General features: G+C 42.5%; 2 protein-coding genes across 8 annotated transcripts in view; both read right to left on the reverse strand.

Moving 5' to 3' along the window:
• The window catches only part of eif4g3a (eukaryotic translation initiation factor 4 gamma, 3a), a 70335-nt gene extending 55589 nt beyond the window's left edge, over window positions 1-14746 (reverse strand). For 4 of the 5 annotated variants that reach the window (XM_012881720.3, XM_012881724.3, XM_012881722.3 and 1 more), the window contains exon 1: window positions 14100-14746. In XM_012881720.3, coding sequence (XP_012737174.2) covers window positions 14100-14276 — 177 coding nt within the window. In that variant the 5' untranslated portion in view covers window positions 14277-14746. The remainder of the gene's footprint in view (window positions 1-14099) is intronic. The other variant, XM_021308195.2, reaches the window with a different exon arrangement.
• Window positions 14747-16320: 1574 nt separating this feature from the next.
• Window positions 16321-17814, reverse strand: part of ece1 (endothelin converting enzyme 1) — a 30910-nt gene continuing 29416 nt past the window's right edge. For 2 of the 3 annotated variants that reach the window (XM_036151875.1, XM_036151876.1), the window contains exon 19: window positions 17029-17205. In XM_036151875.1, coding sequence (XP_036007768.1) covers window positions 17029-17205 — 177 coding nt within the window. Of the gene's footprint in view, window positions 17206-17814 lie in introns of all 3 variants that reach the window. The other variant, XM_036151874.1, reaches the window with a different exon arrangement.

A 17814-nucleotide genomic window follows, 5' to 3' on the forward strand; every position in this document is an offset into this window, starting at 1 on the left:
CCAGGAGTACCCAGGGTGAACATGTAAACTCCATGCAGAAGGTCCAGGATTTAAACCCAGGACCTTCCTGCTGCAAGGCAACAGTGCAACCAACTGCGCCCCCTTTGCAGCCAGATAATGAAAATCCAAAATATTGTTTCCCGCAGAGAGAGTAAGACACGACAGCTCATCGCCAAAGAAGCTGGCTGATTGCAGAGATCCAAATCAAAGCGTATCAATGGCAAGTTGAGGTAAAATAAAAGAGGGAGGCAGAAAAAAAGATGCAAAAGCAACAGGAATAACCGCAGCTTTGAGAAGTTTTAGAGCCAATGTCTAGAAAAGCGCCTGGACATTTACAAGACATGGACCGTGGCTCAAAGGACACAGAGCAATTATTGCTGGGATTTAAATATTTTCATCACATGTAATATGTTGGTAATCATTTCTCACTTTCTCATTTGGGTTTGCTTGCTTGATCTGCACCACAGTTTGAAGAAGCTTTCGCACCGGCCCGTAGAAACGGATTATCTAAGGGAACGAGCTCTGATCCATTTAAAGCGGACCACACAGCGCTGGTGTGAGAGCGCCTTAAAAAAAAACAAAAAAAAACACGGATCTAAAAGATAAAGCAACGCAGCACCGCTGAAGGCGCCATTTAAAGCAACCTGGGCGCTTTCTGAGCTCCTCGGCGCCACTGAAGACCGATCGCCGCCACGCTACGCCGCATTGACGCAGCAAACCGTGCGCAACGACCTCCAGTCAACGAAGGACAGCACATACTGCACCGTACAGCGCCATACTGCTCAGCAGGCCAACACTGCTGCATCTAACGCATTTCCATACTTAAAAACTCTTTTCTAAATAAACAGAAATTAATGCTTTAAATATCTGCCTCCATGTGTAATAAACCAAGTACTAAACGTGTGATTTTCACTTGTCGAACTATTAAAAACAAATAAACGAACGGACCCCAGCTCTTAGAAAAACGGGCTCCATATGTGAGGACAGTTCTTAACCTGGATTCTCTTAGATTAATAAATTTAAATAAGTCTTAAAGGCACCGACTTCGGCTGAGTCCTTCAGGAAACGTACGGCGTGGACGACTGAATTGATCGTGTCCCTCGTGTTTTATCAGTTTCATGTCACCGCTACAATGTCTACAACTCTATGTTTTATACGACAATTAGGCAGCCCATCTAGACCAGGGGCGCGCTGGCAGATGATTGGCCGTCCCTGATCGAATCCAGGAAAATAAAGCTCTGAACGAAGAGACTCACACTGCAGACGGCGACTCCAGGCTGTGTGGAGAAGAGCCGTTCGTCCAGTGAAGACTGAACATGAGGGACTCTCAGTGAGGTGTGGGTGTTAAAAGGAAACTCAAAGCATCCCAAAACTTTTAACGGGTTTTCTGTCAGAGAAAAGTGGGGGGACAGCTTTGCAGGCGAGAAACACCGTCAGCGCTGCACACCTTGGACTGAAAGCAGAGAATTTAAACCGGGGTTTCGTGAAGTTTACGCGCAGCAGACGCAAGGAGCTCCGAAAAGTTCAGCTTCAGTCGAACGGCGACAGAACAGCTGAGAAAGCTCCGTTTGACAGAGGCGCGTCGTTGCCGATCGCTTTGACCTTCCGAGGAATCCACGGTTCCCTAAACCCCCGCGCGGCCGGCGGAGTTAATGCGATGAACCCCCCGATGGCCGCCACCTAAAAATGCCCAATCTCTCAGAGTACACTATGTACCTTCGTGGTTTTAGAAAGAGTTAAGAGGAAAACCTGACATGGATTTCTGGGTTACTTTGTGCAGGGCGCCTGCCAAAGCAGAGGATTAGACAACTGTCCAGCCTTTACACACGAACGGCGCAATCTGCACGGTTTCTCTCCCACTGCTTGTAGAATAATAACGATATAGCTCACTGATTCACCAACCGCTCGTCAAAGAAAAAAAAAATAATAATAATGCTTTTGGCTTTATTAAGACCAAGGGTACTTTCTTTACAGCTTCTGAGACACGTTATAATGAGAATCTCAAGGGGGGGGCGGCGGTCAGACGTTAGGACGGACACACGAGGGAACGTGCAACGTTCAGACAGCAGAGGGAAGCCCTGCGATTAGTAACCTGCTCAGGCAGTCGTCTGTGACAGGCAGCCTCACACACCACCGATCACATGGTTTAAGGGAAACAGAACGTCTGGCTTTCTTCCCTTCACCCCCATCCTCCTCCTCCTCCTCCTCCTCCTCCTCCTCCTCCTCCTGCCCCGAGCTCTCTTCCCTTCGCTCTGCTCCTGCCTGAAGGGGCCCATCATCTTTGCTGGAGCCCTGCCAGCGCCCCTAACCCGGAGCCCAGCAATACGACAGGGAGGCGGCGCGGATCAGGAAAGCGAAGAATCATTAGGAAAGGAGGAAAAAAAAAAAAAAAAAAAAAAAAAAAGAGAGGCGGCGGTTCAAAATGCAGAGGCACAGCAGGAAACATTATCTGTTTCATTGCCGGAGAATTTAGAAAACCAACACGCTCCCCTGCCGCCTCCACTTTGCACACGCATACACACACACACGCGTGTATTTGTAGTAATTAGAGGCCGACCTTCTCCTCAACGATATAGTTGTTTAGGTGGGAAGAAGCAGAAAATTTTGCGTAAAGATACTAAGGAGCTCTAGAGGGTAAAAAAAAAAAAAAGATCCTGAGACTGTAACTTCAGAAAGGCTGGTTTCTTAATGATTCACACGGCCTGGATCATCCAGGAAACGCAGCGCTGCAAGTAAGGAAATACGACTATTTATGACTCACAGCTACAGAAACAAGTCATTTTTAAAGGAAACCACGTCCAGCATTGTAATTCCAGCCTCCTCAACCTGCGGTTTTTATTTGTAAGTAAGTAATACAGTGTAAATACATGACAGGGCTCTAAACTGTCATCCAAAGCAAAAACCCATCCATAGACATAACTTTTCTTCGCTCCGTTCCGTTGGCTGAAAGAGACAAGTGGACCTTCAGCACAGGAACGGCACGAACCGTCGCCTCCATTGCTACCTCTGGTTGGCAGAAGCAGACGGCGACAACTGGCCGTAAACCGGAGAGCTCGAGGTCGGGAGGTGAGCCCCATGTTAAACCTGCGCTGAAACAGGTGTGTTTTCACCTGTGAGCCAGGCGCTGGCGTGGGTAGGAAAAGCAGACGAGGTAAGATGAGGTCAAGAAACGGAGGGAGGGGGGGTGGAGTAAAAGAAACAAGACTCTTTTTTTTTTTTTTTCCAGTAGCAGCCACATGGCTCAAAGCCAGCATGCAGATTTCTGTTTTTTTTTTTTTTTCCAAAGGAAAAAACACCTGCAGTCGTGCAGAAGGCAGTTTTGCATCTCGTGTTCGTATGTTGAGCCGCGGCTGTAAAACATACGACATGCTGGGCAAACCGTCTCCCCGAGAGAAGCATTTAAGTCGAAGGAGAGTTTTCTCTTTTAACCCCATTCAGAGAACTGCACCGCTTTCTCGTCGGTAGCAGAGAAGTTTCTCCATTATTAAAAACGTCTCTGCCTTCAAATTTCCTAGACTTTCATAAAATCCCCTTCGCTGCCACAGAGCTGAGACGTTTTGCTATCATCATAAATATTTATTGTACTATATGTGCAACGACGGGCTCTGAGGATAAAGCAGTTCACCACAAGATCAAATATCTTGTGGTGAAATAACTTCTAAATCGAGGCCACATTGAGGCCAACAAAGCAACCATATGGATTCAGGTGCTTCGCAGATAAAATGCTGCATGTTGAAGTCAATAACCAGGCCGGACGAAGGGGTTTAAAAACGTTCTGCGCTGCCGTTTCACGGATCAATGCCGTTAAAAACGATCTTTAACCGATCAAACTTACAGTAACTATCAGACAAAGAAATGAACTTTCATGCTGAGAAAATGTTGAAACTAAAATCAGGGCTGCCATTAATGACTTCTTCCTTCAAATAACTTAACACGTTTTTTTGATTAGTATAATTGAATTTCCTTTTATAAAATAGTCCTCATTTCCGTTCTGAGAGCAACTCCAAAGAAAAAAAATAAAGAAAACCTGCATTCGATTTTCAAATTCGATTCCTTTGGATGTTATCGACACAAATGACTGAAATGGGACGAAGTGAAATTTCATCAGTTCTACACATCAACACAGTCAGACACAGCATAATTCTGACAAATGTGAGTCTAAAAGTTGCTAACCACTTGTACAGTGATGAACAGATTCTGTCTAACTTCATGTAGCATGTTCAGCAGCTTTAAAAAAATCAAAAAAATAAATAATAAAATGCTCTGATTTTTTTTTTTATCCGCTCATTAGTATGCAATGGTGTCACCTTTCAGATGTAACCGTCTTTCGTAGTTGTAATATGCAGCAAAACCTTACGTAGTCAAAGGTAATTTTAAGCTTTTATATCCAAGGTTATTTCAGCCCATGGAAATTCTTAGAGCTGAGCCTGTTTATCAGTGCATGGGATCAACGGCGGGTTTTTGTTGAGATAATACGAAAATAGACGATTGGGGAGCCAACTTTTTGTTCATCGCATTATTGTTCATGCCAAGGTTAGAATTTCTTTGTGGACCGGCGAGCATCTATTTTATTAGGTCTCAATAACTTTAAGCCGCTCAAACATGCAGCACTGTGTGCATTGTGCAGAACCTTTTGTCTGAAGATGTGTGACACAGACTGAGTGACAGCTGTAGTGGTTAGCTTCTTCAAATTTCCTTAAATATCAGTGGTTTGACGGTAGCGAAGCTAATATTTCGGTTTGCGGGATGTGAGTTTGTGAAGCAAACTTTTTGGTTAGCTGTGCCCATCACTGCTTAGGATGAATCTCAAGTGGAGCCAATGAGTGACTGGAGTCGAACATGACTGACGTTAGCAGACACATGCACTGCAGATTGCAGCCGGGGCCTCAATGGACACCCAGCAATACGGAGGAAACTGTTGAAAATGTGTTAAAGTTTGAAAGAATGAAAAAGAAACTAGTAAAAATTATGTGTTGATTGGTTAAGAGTTGGCATTAATGATTTGATGAAGTTGATTAGACCGCTCCTACACCGTTTGCTGTCTTGTCGTGTATGCTGGCATATTGAAGAAGGTCTATTGCTGGTCTAAATGTGAGGAAATGAAGAGATATTGTGGAATATCAATTCATGTGTTAACTATTCACTAATTGTGAATACAGCACTTCAGCTATACCACCCCTGCGTCGGGACAGAGCGGGTGGGCGACATGCCAGTCTTAGATCCTGAACGATTACAAAATGTTGACCAGCTGCCAAAAGTCAGAAAATCATATTTGTCAATAGCAGTTCCATGCTGTGACACTTTTGTTCCATTTTTCCTCCTTTTCCTTCAATTAGGAAAAACTACTTTTTGGATATTGGTTTTAACTACTACCGTGGTAGTAGTATAAAATTAGCATAGGTAGCAGAGAATAAAATTACTATCAAAACTAGATTTAGCTACAAGACTTTCAAAAACAGAAAGAAAAAAAAGTTGTTTGATTGTCCATCAAATATATTGTAGAAGAAGAGTTGTGGGCAGTGAGAGTAAAGGATATTTAAACTTACCAAAAAGCACCAAGTCTTAAATCTAGCTGTACTTTGTACTAATAAGAAAAATGATGTTACTTTTAGCAGAATCCTATTGTCTTAATTTTCCTTTTTTAAAATCATATTTAACTATCAGGTGACCATCTGGGAAGTACATTTTAATGCTCTACAAGAACCCTTAGTTAGTGGTTAGGTAAGTAGTAGCTACATTACTCAGAAAACAAGTCATCCTGTGAGTTTCACTTTTAGTTTCAAGCCTCCAGCACCACGAGGCGAGTGAATCTTCATAGCTGCAGACGGAATGGCGCAGAATGTCATATTGTTGATTTGCTGCAATATTTAAGATGTAGCTGCTCATGTGTTGCGACACCAGTGCATTTTGTTTCAATGGATATGATGAGACACGATGAGACATTATATACAAAATAAGGTAATGCTGGAGCGTAATTTCCCTGTGTCTCTCTTTGCCATTGAAACAAACTATGAAATATTGCAACGGGGGTATGAAATATTCTGCAGTCAAGGGCTTCCAGTGACTAAAACTGAAATAAATATTTAACAACAGTGGCCCTGGCTCTCCCCTAATTGTGCTACTAAAACAGGAGGCTAACCATGGCAAAATTTGAGGGTCATCCAAATCATGTTCTCCGTTTCATTGAAAAGATCATAAAGTAGCTTCAAGCACTCCTCCGTGTCCCCTGGCCCCACGGTGAAACATAAGCCTTGGTTAAGAGAGTAAAGCTGCTGTAGCTCATGCTTCATCATTAGCTTACTGTAAAGCCACTTAAGTGCTGAGTATGTGGGAGAGAGAGAAAGGCAAAGCTATGAGGAAATATGGCCTGACAGACAGCAGGGGTGTGATCAGGAGGATGATAAAGCCTGATAAACTGTAATCTGCCTTGGCTGGATAAATAAATAATTTAGGGGTGTAAAGTTAACAGCCTAGTAACTAAATAAATCATGAGAGGAGAACGGGAAATGAGGCAAAAAAAAAAAAAAAGGGGTCTGAGAAAGAGGTGAGATATTTGCCTGATCCATGCGCACACATCCCATAAATGAAGTGGTGCTATCGACAGTGTCGGAACTTTACACATACGTGGCTTCTGTATTTTTAGGAAGAAAGGCGTTCCGCCACATGAATATTTAAAGCTTCACACACACCTTTAGGAAAATACAGTATCACGTTTGACTGAGGAGAAGTACCTGGAACGGCCTGCGCCGCAGCGCTTTAAGTGGCGGTGCAGGAAGTGAGCAGAGACGGCCCAGATGGTGCAGATACAAACCTTTCTCCTCCCTGCAGGCTCTCACTGCCTTGGCTGCTGCTGCTGAGGCTGCTCTTTCACTACAGCACGGACAATAGATGCTTCAGCGGGCGATTCAACACTCGCAAGCCAGATCTTAGCGGTTTCTAAACGGCTGCAACACAAACTACGAGTGATCTCTCTGGTTCAGGGGGCAGAGATCCGGTGTAATGAAATACCGGCTCCTTCCAAGGCTTGTGATAATGATACGTACTCAAGTCTTCGTGAACTCGGGGAAGTCACACGTTCATTTGCCAAAAAGAGACTTACAATTAAAACTAGCGACATATTTGAAGTCTTTGTAAGACGTGGTATTCCAGTGCCTCCGCCTTCGTCTCCAGCAGGTCTTTTTCTCTGACGCATATCTAAGGGGGGGTGTTGTCCGACCTCTTTTACTCCCCTCTCCTTCACAGACCACTCGTTTTTTTTTTTTCATATTCTTACACAAAAGATAACCAATAATTAAAAAAAAAAAAAACGTAATGATTGGGCAAGAAAACCTACAGCATCATGCACACAACAAACCAAGCTCAGGCTGGCAGTCAGCAAACTGATGGCAAAGTATTTAAGCGACAGATTTGTTCTTCTCGCGAGTCGCGACCATACTGTGGCGATCCATTTTGAGTTTAGCGGAGAGCTTCAAACACCCCGGATGAGAGAAACGCCACACTACAAAATAATGCAACAGCCATATTACACCACATACAATCACACCTATTAAATAAGTACTTAACTATTTTTGGAAAGGAAACTACTTCAGACCGTTGTGACCACTGAGCTATATTATACACTGGAGTGCTAATCACCGTCTGTTTGAACGAGTCGCTTTGAAGCCACCAGCCGCCATATTGGTACTCCCTATTTTCCCCCAGTAACTAGGGAATATGTGTGCTGCAGCATCGAATAACGAGGATTTTCTCATGTTCAGGGGGGGCTTAAGACTTTTAAAATGTCAAATGCCATATACTTTTATGTTATGTTCTAAAACTATCAAGTACTGAGAAAGTCATGTGCTAAAATATTTTGCATTTTATTAATTTAAATATATATGTTTAACATTTATAAATATATAAATATACAAAAACATATATTTACATATGTGTATACATATATATACATATACACATACATATATATATTTAATATGAATAACATGTAAAATATTTCAGCACCTAATTTCCTAGTAGTTGATAGTGTTAGTACATCCACTGACTGTAGAATTACCTGTGAAACGTTTCCACACAGCCAGAAAACTGCTTGTTATTGCAAGCAAATTCTATGGGATTCTGTGAGAGTAGGGAGGAGCAAGATGGCGGCCAGTGACTTTAGTTTTACGGCAAAATCACCACTCCAGTGTATTATATAGCTCAGTGGTTGTGACGATGGAATTAGAACATGGAGTCAATTTTTACTTTAAACCTTTACTTGGATGGTTTAATAAACACAATCTAATAGCTATTGAGTGTGATTCCCTTATATTTACAGATAAAACATAGCACTTCCTACTTATTTAGAAAACCCTTTCTCTCTTTTGCGTTGTTCCATCAGAGTTGTGCTCAGGTTAGCTCTGCAGCATCCGCCACAGGCTCCAGCGGAAGGCTCAGTGGTGCGGGATCCGGTCTAAACAACCCTGTCGGGGTTCTGCATGCAGGCCAAAAAAAAGGTCAAATCGGGTCATCGGACCAGAGCATCTTCTTCCATGTGTGCCGTGTCCCTGACAGGGCTTGTGGTAAACAGCGAGGAGGACATCTTATGGCTTTCTGTTTGCCCCCCCGTTCATCCAAGAAGGATTTGTGGAGTCCACTGTGGCGGCACAATACATCGCAAATTTAGCGTCATCACAATGTGTGTCGCAAAGAATCGCCTGACGAGCAATGAGTGTTGGCTAATTATTTAAGCATCCCTGCATTTATGCTCTCAGTGCTCCTAATACGTTTGTTTCCTCAATGCAACATAAAACGTTTGAGAAGGAAACCACAGCGGAGTCGTTTGAAAGCCAAAACATCAGAAGTTGGACAGAGGCAACCTGTTCATTAAACCCTTGCGTTAGAGAAGAAAATTATGCTTTTTTTTGTTTTTTAGTAGCTGGATAGGCTACTTGTTATCTTGGTCCATGTTGGCTATGATCCGAAACACATTAACATTTTTGTTTTTTTCTGTATTTATCACAAACATATCGCAACTTCTCCTAATATGATGCAGACCTAGAGTACACGATTAATAGTTGCGCTGTTGGCAGACTCTCCCACCTGAGCTGTCGATCTCTGCAACTCCTCCAGAGTTACCTATAGGTCAAAAGGCTCCACCACTGCTTATTAAGGCATGGCGAATATTTTTATTTAGGTTTTAATATGTAAAAGAATTATGAAAAGTATGGATAATTGTTCTTCAAAGTCAAACACATTCCAATAACCTACACTGAAGACTCAAAAAAACAACAACAACAGCACAAACTCAAGGGGTGTGAAAACCTTAGTGTGGCACTGCACATCCTGTTCTGGTTGGCGGGAGTGTAAAACGTGACCCGGCTGACGGTTCTGGAGAGGACAGGATCAGCGTGGACGCACGCCGGTGTTGCTCTGAGGTAGCAGAGTGCGGGCGATCACAATCACAATCCCTAATTCACTCAAGTTGCACATCTTTGTACCGCAGGAGGAAATCTGCTTGATAAAAAGAGGCAAACTCAGCAGAGACAGAAGCTCTGCTGCAGTGTTCTGAGGATACGGGAAGAGATTTTGCTGCCAAAAAAAATAAAAAATTTGATGAAAATTAAATTGTTCAGGATGTTGGAGCGAGGAGACACAAATAGTGCTTAGAAACATTAACTAGCAACTTAAGTGGTTCTACTTTAAAATGTATTTAACGTAGAAAATATTAAAGTGCAAATAACAGACATTCATAAACAAAATCTACCTGAAAATCATTGTGTGCATGAGATTCTTCTCAAACACTAATTCTGACTTATTTGATGATATTTACTGTTAAGATTTTCTGTAACAAAACAACAACAAAAAAAAGGGTCCACATATTGTGCAAAGGAAGGAAGCGAGGGTATGCAGGTGCATCTTCCTCAGCCCACTCCCTCCCTGGAAAGAAGAGCCCTGCATGCTGGCTCATCTCGACTCAGCAGTTTATTTATAACGGCCCCACGGTGAACACGCTCCTGAGAATATTTGCCGTGCAGACGGCACACACCTGCCCTGAAACGCAGGACTATGGCGCTGCGTTGCCCTACCAGCTGGTTAGACGCAAAAGCTGCAGAACTCCAGCACGCCCCAATGGTAGGATTACAATTCACTCAGGCTTTTTTTTTTTTCTTTCTTTTTTTTTACTGGAAAGCTCCACTTGCACAAACACCTGGCACGGGCTCAAACCAGAAAGTAACTTTGCAAACTTGCTGAGCAGAAAGTGACAAAAAGACAGAAGCCCTTTAGAAGACTGATGATCCCCCCCAACCACCCCACCACACCCCCCCGGATTGCGAACGTGAAAACCGAGGGGATGCCGGAGGAAAAGACCTTCAGGCAATTTTGGGGAAAGCCGGCGGTTTTCTCAGCTGGGACAAGCAGAGGGGTGAGGTAAACTATGGGGGGATGGAAGGAAATGAGGAGGGGGGAAGGGGGGGGGGGCTAGGCAAGCTGGGTGACCTGGGCCTTTGTTGGCAAACGGTGGGAAGCACCACCTTGGCCCCTCTCTGAATGCTAAGCAGCAGAGCTTTTGTCTGGAAAGCGCAGCAGCAGACGCATGAGCTGGGTGTTTCTCGGACAACCGGGGGACAGACACCAACTGTGTCCACACACACACACACACACACACACACACACACACACACACACACACACACACACACACACACACACACACACACACACACACACACACACACATGCCACGCAGCACTGCCGTCCCTCTGTAGACCTCCACGCATCCCTGGACTCCACAAACACACGCTTCCTCCAGGCAGGAACACCCCGGACGCCAGGAGCCACCGGCCAGACGCGGAGTGGCATGCTCCCACACTCCTGACCTCAGAGGGCCGCGGCCGGGTGAGAGGCCAGAGCAGCAGCGGCGTTTCCTCGACAGGCAAAAAAAAAGTTCTCCGGTGCGGTTCCGGGTCGCGGTTGAGAACGTCTCCCGGTATGACATGGATCAGCCAGCCTATCAGAGCGTGGCTTTATTTTCATAGCGATTGTATAAGTCAGTTCCCTCTGTGGATTTATAATACTGTAATTTTGTAATAAAACTAAACAGACCAACAGGACCACAAATATGTAGTCAAAAAACTAAACTAAAATTTCTATATCTGCACTGTTGATACTATTAATGGACGTATTTGACCAAATTTAGTTAATTCAGTGTTTCCTTCTTCTATGGCTTTTAAACATGACTACTAACAGATGGGTACAGTTCTGTACCTGGTACAACGCCTCAACCCTTAAATTAATTTACTCACTAAGAGTGCACAGTGAGAATCAGCTGTTCATCACAACAGCACAAGGTGATGGGGTCGGACGATATTTCGATAGCATGTATCGATCGATGCACCACACGTGTATCGATAGAGAAGAAAAACGTCAATAAAAAGTTCAACAGAGGGACGAGTTTTCCTGTTGCACTCTAGCCTATCACGTACAGTCGTCCCGTCCTCCCAACCAATCACAAACGCAGATGCAGGAACGCTCCCTCGCCAAGCTCCGCCCCCTTCAAATAGTCTTTTTCTTCTTTATTTTAAAAAAAGGTTGAATTCAGTGTTTGTTTATCTAACAATGGGTAATTTCGTTGCATATAGCTTGTAATTAAAAGTAAACAATTGAAATTGTTTACATTTCAATTGTTTACTTTTAATTACAAGCTGTATGCAACAAAATTTCGTTCTGTATGCATTCTGTACATACAAAATGATAAATGAAGATGTCTAAGCGATGCGCTGCGCTGTGCTTGCGCTTTGCTCGACGCAGCGATAAACCGCCCTGGCGCGGCGCAAGCCATTGAAAAGAATGGGTTTCACAGCGCAGCAGTGCGGTCGCCGCAGCCTGTCTGAAAGGCCCATAAGTCTTAAGCAGCAGCATAAAATAGCCAGGGCTGCACTTAAAGTATCATCAATATCAATCAATATGATTTCTATTTTATCAATCCCTTGTTTTCTTTATCGTCCAGCCCTACAAGGCGACACAAAAGTCTTTACCAAACTTTCTTTAAAAAAAAAGGTTGAAAAATGGTGACTCCCGTTTACGTTTAAGCAACGGCACGATTGCTACTCCGCTCTTTACAGCTCGCTTGGTGTCTACCAGAAACTACAGCTCCGCCAATCACGCTTCACTTTCCTTAAGAGATCTCGCCAGCTGAAATAAACTTTGGACATGGAAGGTCCTTTCAGAAGGCGTGAAAGTCTGACAAAAAATAAATAATTAAAAAAGATTAAGGAATTCAGAAAGATCCTCGGAAATCGGGCCTTAAAGCATACGTCCCTAACATTTAACCGATTCTCAAACTCAAAAACGTACACCAAGATGTACGCCAATCAGAGCATTAATTTAATAATAATAATAATAGATACTTTTCAGTATTTGACAAACTGATCCCTAATCAGAGCTTGTGGTCCAATGACGAGTGCATCTCTACCACAAATCCCCGTGTAAATGCTTCAAAAACACACGTGGGCGCTTAGGGTTGATTGAAACTGAGAATACGTTGGTGACGCCATCTATAACTGAAGACAAGAACTTTTGTTTTACATAAATAAACCAGTGACGCCGTTAAAATAGCTAAAGCCCTATTTGTCCTTTCATTTCACTAAGGACCAAACTCCACATTTGACCCACAGCTGGGGTCATAAATGGTTAGATTGGCTGTAGATTTCACAGAATTGTACAAAGAAAGATGGTTAGCAGCGCACGTGCAGCAGCTCCGCTCGGAGGCGCCTAAAGGACAAGTGAAAGTAAGTTAGGGAAACGTTTAACAGAAGAGGAGGACAAGACACGGCAGATCAAGCTGTTTTGTTCACTCATCAAACCTTTGGGCAACTCCAAATCACTACATGATTGTGTATGGAACCACCAGCAGCAGCAGCAGAGAGAGAGGGCTTTGCACTGGGTCCTGCTACAACCTGGTGCTCACTGTCCTTTGACAAATCAGAAACGTAGGGCGGCTGTGATTGTGGGAGGCGGGGAACCAGGCTGTCAGATCAGAAACCAACATTTTTCTGCCAGTAGAAAACACACACCTAATCCTTTCTCTCCGTCTCTCTCTCACACATACACACACACACAACTGATACCATGCTGTAAATAAAACAGGAGGTGACACCACCACGGTGACTCCCCTCCACCAAAAGAAGGCTTGGGTAAGTGTTAGGCCACCTTCTTGCTGCAGTAAGAAGGCAATTCCAGAGCAACAAAAAAAAAAAAAAAAAAGAAGAAGAAGCTAAACACGCAAGGACGTATAGGAGAATCCAGAAAGCTGGATTCGTGTGTAAGCCACTGCAGGCGTTTTTTCTCAACCGATGGTGCTTTAGCAAACCAGTCATACAAAATAAATAAATAAACATAAACAACACAGATGTGCCTCTTGTCACTCTCTGGACCCCTCCAGTGGCTACTCTGGTTTTAAAAGTATCTAAACAATCCCTCAAAGTGCAGGCCTGGAACTAGCCTCCGTTAGCTAAACTGCTCCCACAAAGCCACAGGTCTGGGCGCCGGAACGGATGACGCCCAGCGGCTGCCAGGACAGCAGCAGCAGCATCCTCTGACCCGGACGCTCGGGAAAAAAAAAAAAAAAAAAAAAACCACGGGGTCTGCCCTCGGCTTTAGCTTTAGCTGCATCGGCGCTGCTACGCGGCTGAGGCGTCTAGCTAGTCAACGAACAAAGCCGGTAACTGGTGCTCACCGGCGATGTAGCTTTCCTATATCACGTTATGCGGATTTTTTTTTAATGTTGAAAAATAAAATAAAAAATACCCCCCCAAAAAAAGCATAGCTCGGATACTAACATAAAAAATAACAGGTTAGAAAATGTTCTGAAATAGCGTCAACTCCCTCAAATCGACCGGGCATCTGTTAGCTAGGACAACCGGCTTGATTAGCTAGCATTAGCACACTTAGCAGGCTAATTGTACCCTCCCCTCCCAGCTGCCTCCAACCGAAACCATCATCCCCACATCCAGCCGCGGATATCTCCCGATAATCAAGCCCCCGGTGTCAGCTCTTGTCACAGAGAGAGAGAGAGAGAGTATATATCTATATGCATGCAAGTGACTGAATGTGTGCATTACCCATGTGAAAGGATACGGAGGTGGTACAGCGCCAGGTTGAGGAGCGGTTGGGGCTCCCGGCGGCAGAGACACGGAGGTCAGGGTAGCCCGCAGTTGGCTCGACGGAGAGGGGCCACTTCCAGGTCCGCTAACTGAGACAGCGGCGGGCTTGGTGACCACTTTCGGTGGCAAACTCATCGCAGAAAAAGAACCAAAAAAAAAAAAAAAAAAAACTCAAAAACAAAACACTAATAAATACTGATGCAAAAAAAGCTTAGCTTGCATTCATATAGCAAGCGTAGCTGATCCTGAAGCAGGCCCCAAATCCCTTTAACGAAGTGGGATAACGAAGCTCGAATAGCAACACAAACGTCTTTTTTTTCATGGAAAGTCGCTGTTCGGATCAGCGGTGCTGCTCATGAGGACGGTTGGGAGGTTTCAGCCTCCCTCGTCCGTCCGGAACCTCTGCGGATCCGGCTCGGTTCGTTTCTTACGAACGAAACAACCGCCGCGGTCTTCTTCCTCCCTCGGCGATTTACCTTCTCTTCTCGGCAATTATGTTTTCTATCATTTTTTTTCTCACAGAGATGGGAGACTTCGCCAACATGGCGTTGCGGCCGCTTTCAGCAGTCCGGGCAGGACAAGATGATTCGGCAATTCTCGGCCAGTTACGGAGCCGTTCGGCTAATCAACTAACCTTCAATCAAACACATCGCGCCTCACGTTCTCAAAACCCACCTACTTTAAATATATATTAATGCTGCCATCGTTATTTATTTATTTTTTTTTATATAATTAACATATTAAATACACAATTAATATACGGTGATTTTAATCCAGGACCTAAAAAACGTCAGTAAAAACTGCCGTCACAAAATAAACATAGTTATTTACATTAGACTGTATATTTTTCTTGTAACTCAGGAGTTTATATATATATATATATATATATATATATATATATATATATATATATATATATATATATATATATATATATTAAGAACAAATAACTATAAGCTGCATTAACAGAACAGTTCAGTGCCACTTTGTCATAGATATAATTTAAAACGTTTTGTCAGCGCCATCTACCGTTCAAATTAAAATTATGCATCTACAAATGAGTAAGAAGTGTTCCTTTTAAATTGTAATCTCTTGGTTCATCTCAATAAACAAAAACATTTTTTTAATGTTTTTGATTGTTCAAATTAAAGCATAAAATTTGTATATATATTTAGATGATTTTTCCTGGTTTCAATTCAGTCGATTTTGATGATCATGGTTTTCACATAATGAAACAAGTTGGTATTCAGAAAACTAGATGGCATGAGATAAACAAACAATATTTTTAATTCAGAAACGTTGGCCTACTGATAAGAATGTTTTTGTTCTGTACAGTATTTTCATTTATGACTTCATTGGGGGCATGAATTACTGCATCAATGCAGCATGACATGGAGACGATCAGCCTCTTGGTCTTGTTAAGGATGCCCAGGATGCTTTAGCAGCAGTCTTCATCTCATCTGCATTGTTGTGTCTGGTCTTGCTCATCTTCCTCTTGACCATACCCCATAAATAACCTATTCAGCATGGTCAAGATTTTGCTGGTCAATCAAAGCCAGTGAGATGTTGGCCATTGCCTCTCCAATCACCCTCCAGACTCAACTGCCTTGAGTTATTTCACAGTCCTGTAAAGGCAGTGGTTCTCCTTGTTGCTGGTGCACCATTTTCTACCACACTTTTTTCTTCCACTTAACTATCATAATTATGCTTGGTTTCAGCAGTATGAAAAGCCAGCTTCGTCAGCAATTACCTTTTGTGGCTTTACCCTACAATTGGAGGGTGTCAATGATTGACCTGTGCATAGCTATCAAGACAGCATTCTTGTGAAACTGTGTTGGATACAACACTATATTTCCACTGAAAACCCTGCAAAAAGTATATCAATTAGTCTTATAATAATTAACATCCCGATTTCCTGAGAAATTGAAATTTGGGATTTCATTAGCTGTAATACATAACCATGGAAATAAACGTATACAAACACTTCATCATTCTGTGTGATGAATCTACATAATAAATGAAAGTCGCTGTATGAATTGAAATACTGAAGTACATTTGTTTTCATGACATTCTCACTTGCTGAGATAAACCTGTAGGTAAACGGCACATGAAAGTAACTGTGACAGGATTATTCTTCTACTGACTTGAAACCACAAATAATCTGTCAAAATGGCACAAATATGTTTTCAAATGGATTTTACTATACAAAATAATTTGTGACAAAGTTTTACAAATGAAACAAATTATGTTACAATGTGCCTTAGAAATCGCTTAGGTTCTAAATGACCCCCTTTTTTTTTTATAACATTATTATTATTTTTTTAAAATATTGCAACGGCTCAATGAAAAAGCTGTAGAATAAAAACAAACAGTCATAAAACTTAAAAAAAAAAATCAGATTGTTATAAATCTTGCAGGTTTTGGTTTTAAAAAATATATACAATTATAAATAAACCAGAGCAGGTTCAAGCCGTTTAGGATAACATACAAAAAAAAAAAAAAAAAAAAAAAAAAAAGACAGAAGCGTTACTTTGCTTCATTGTCACTTGATAAACAAGGAGTTTGCATAATCCGAACAAGTCTGAACAGTTTTGTAACTATGTAATGGGTTTCTGGTGTAGAAAACACATTTCTAGCTACATTTAAGCTGAGGAAGGCTATTTTCTAAAATAACGGTCCTTGTGGCGAAGCGGCAAAGTCTGCTGTCCTCCACATGAAGCAGGCACATGTTGTCCAGATAAGGATCCTGACACGCATTAAGAGGGACGGCATTAAGGGTTTCAGTGGTTCTTGGATTTCCGTCCCAAGAGACGTTGTCAGCGTCGTGGTATTTTCTCTCAGGGTCCACTTCGCCATTCGTTGAAAGACAGTGCTAGGCGGCGAGGTGTCACCAAAGCTCACACTTATGTTTCGGGTTCATTGGAGCGTCTGCTTTGCAGCCAAAGTGCTTTGAGAACTCCCGTGAGTTGGAGATGGTGCCGATGACTCTAAATCTTGACGGGCTGTGGGGGTCAGTGATAAGGCCCTCGTGTGAACTCTCCGGCGTCCTGACGGCACACCAAACCTACAAGTAGAAAAGAAAAAACTTTTCTTTCTTTCTTTCACTTATCCCGTTTATGGCCAGACTCTATGATCACAGCTGTTTCCCATCACTTGGGCAAATTTTGTTTTTTTTAATATTCTGCATAAACAGTTTATTTGAGACATTTTTGAGGTAAGCGAATTGAATGTCATTGCCCAGATGAATTCATGTTTATTTTGTGTTGCCTCAACTCCAAATTTCTTCCATGTGTTCCTCTAGTTCTTTGACAACAATGTGAAACTGCAAGGTTCAGTTATATAAACCAGCGGAAGCGGCGCAAAAAGAACATTTTTGCGCAGAACGTTTAAGTCTGTGTGTGCTTACGCATTGATGAGCTGTGAAAATATATTTGGTGCCACAACAAAGAGCCACTGAAGATCTAGGATGAAACTTAGCTAAGTGTTGAAGTCTACCACAAGTATCTTTAAAGTAGGATTGTCCTCAAGATGTACGGTATTTGAGGACAGATTTCTCTCCAAAGCAGAGAATATATAGATAGATAGATAGATAGATAGATAGATAGATAGATAGATAGATAGATAGATATATATATATATATATATATATTTATATATATATATATTTATTTAT

Source organism: Fundulus heteroclitus, chromosome 20 (genome assembly GCF_011125445.2).
Source record: "Fundulus heteroclitus isolate FHET01 chromosome 20, MU-UCD_Fhet_4.1, whole genome shotgun sequence".
NCBI lineage: Eukaryota > Metazoa > Chordata > Actinopteri > Cyprinodontiformes > Fundulidae > Fundulus > Fundulus heteroclitus.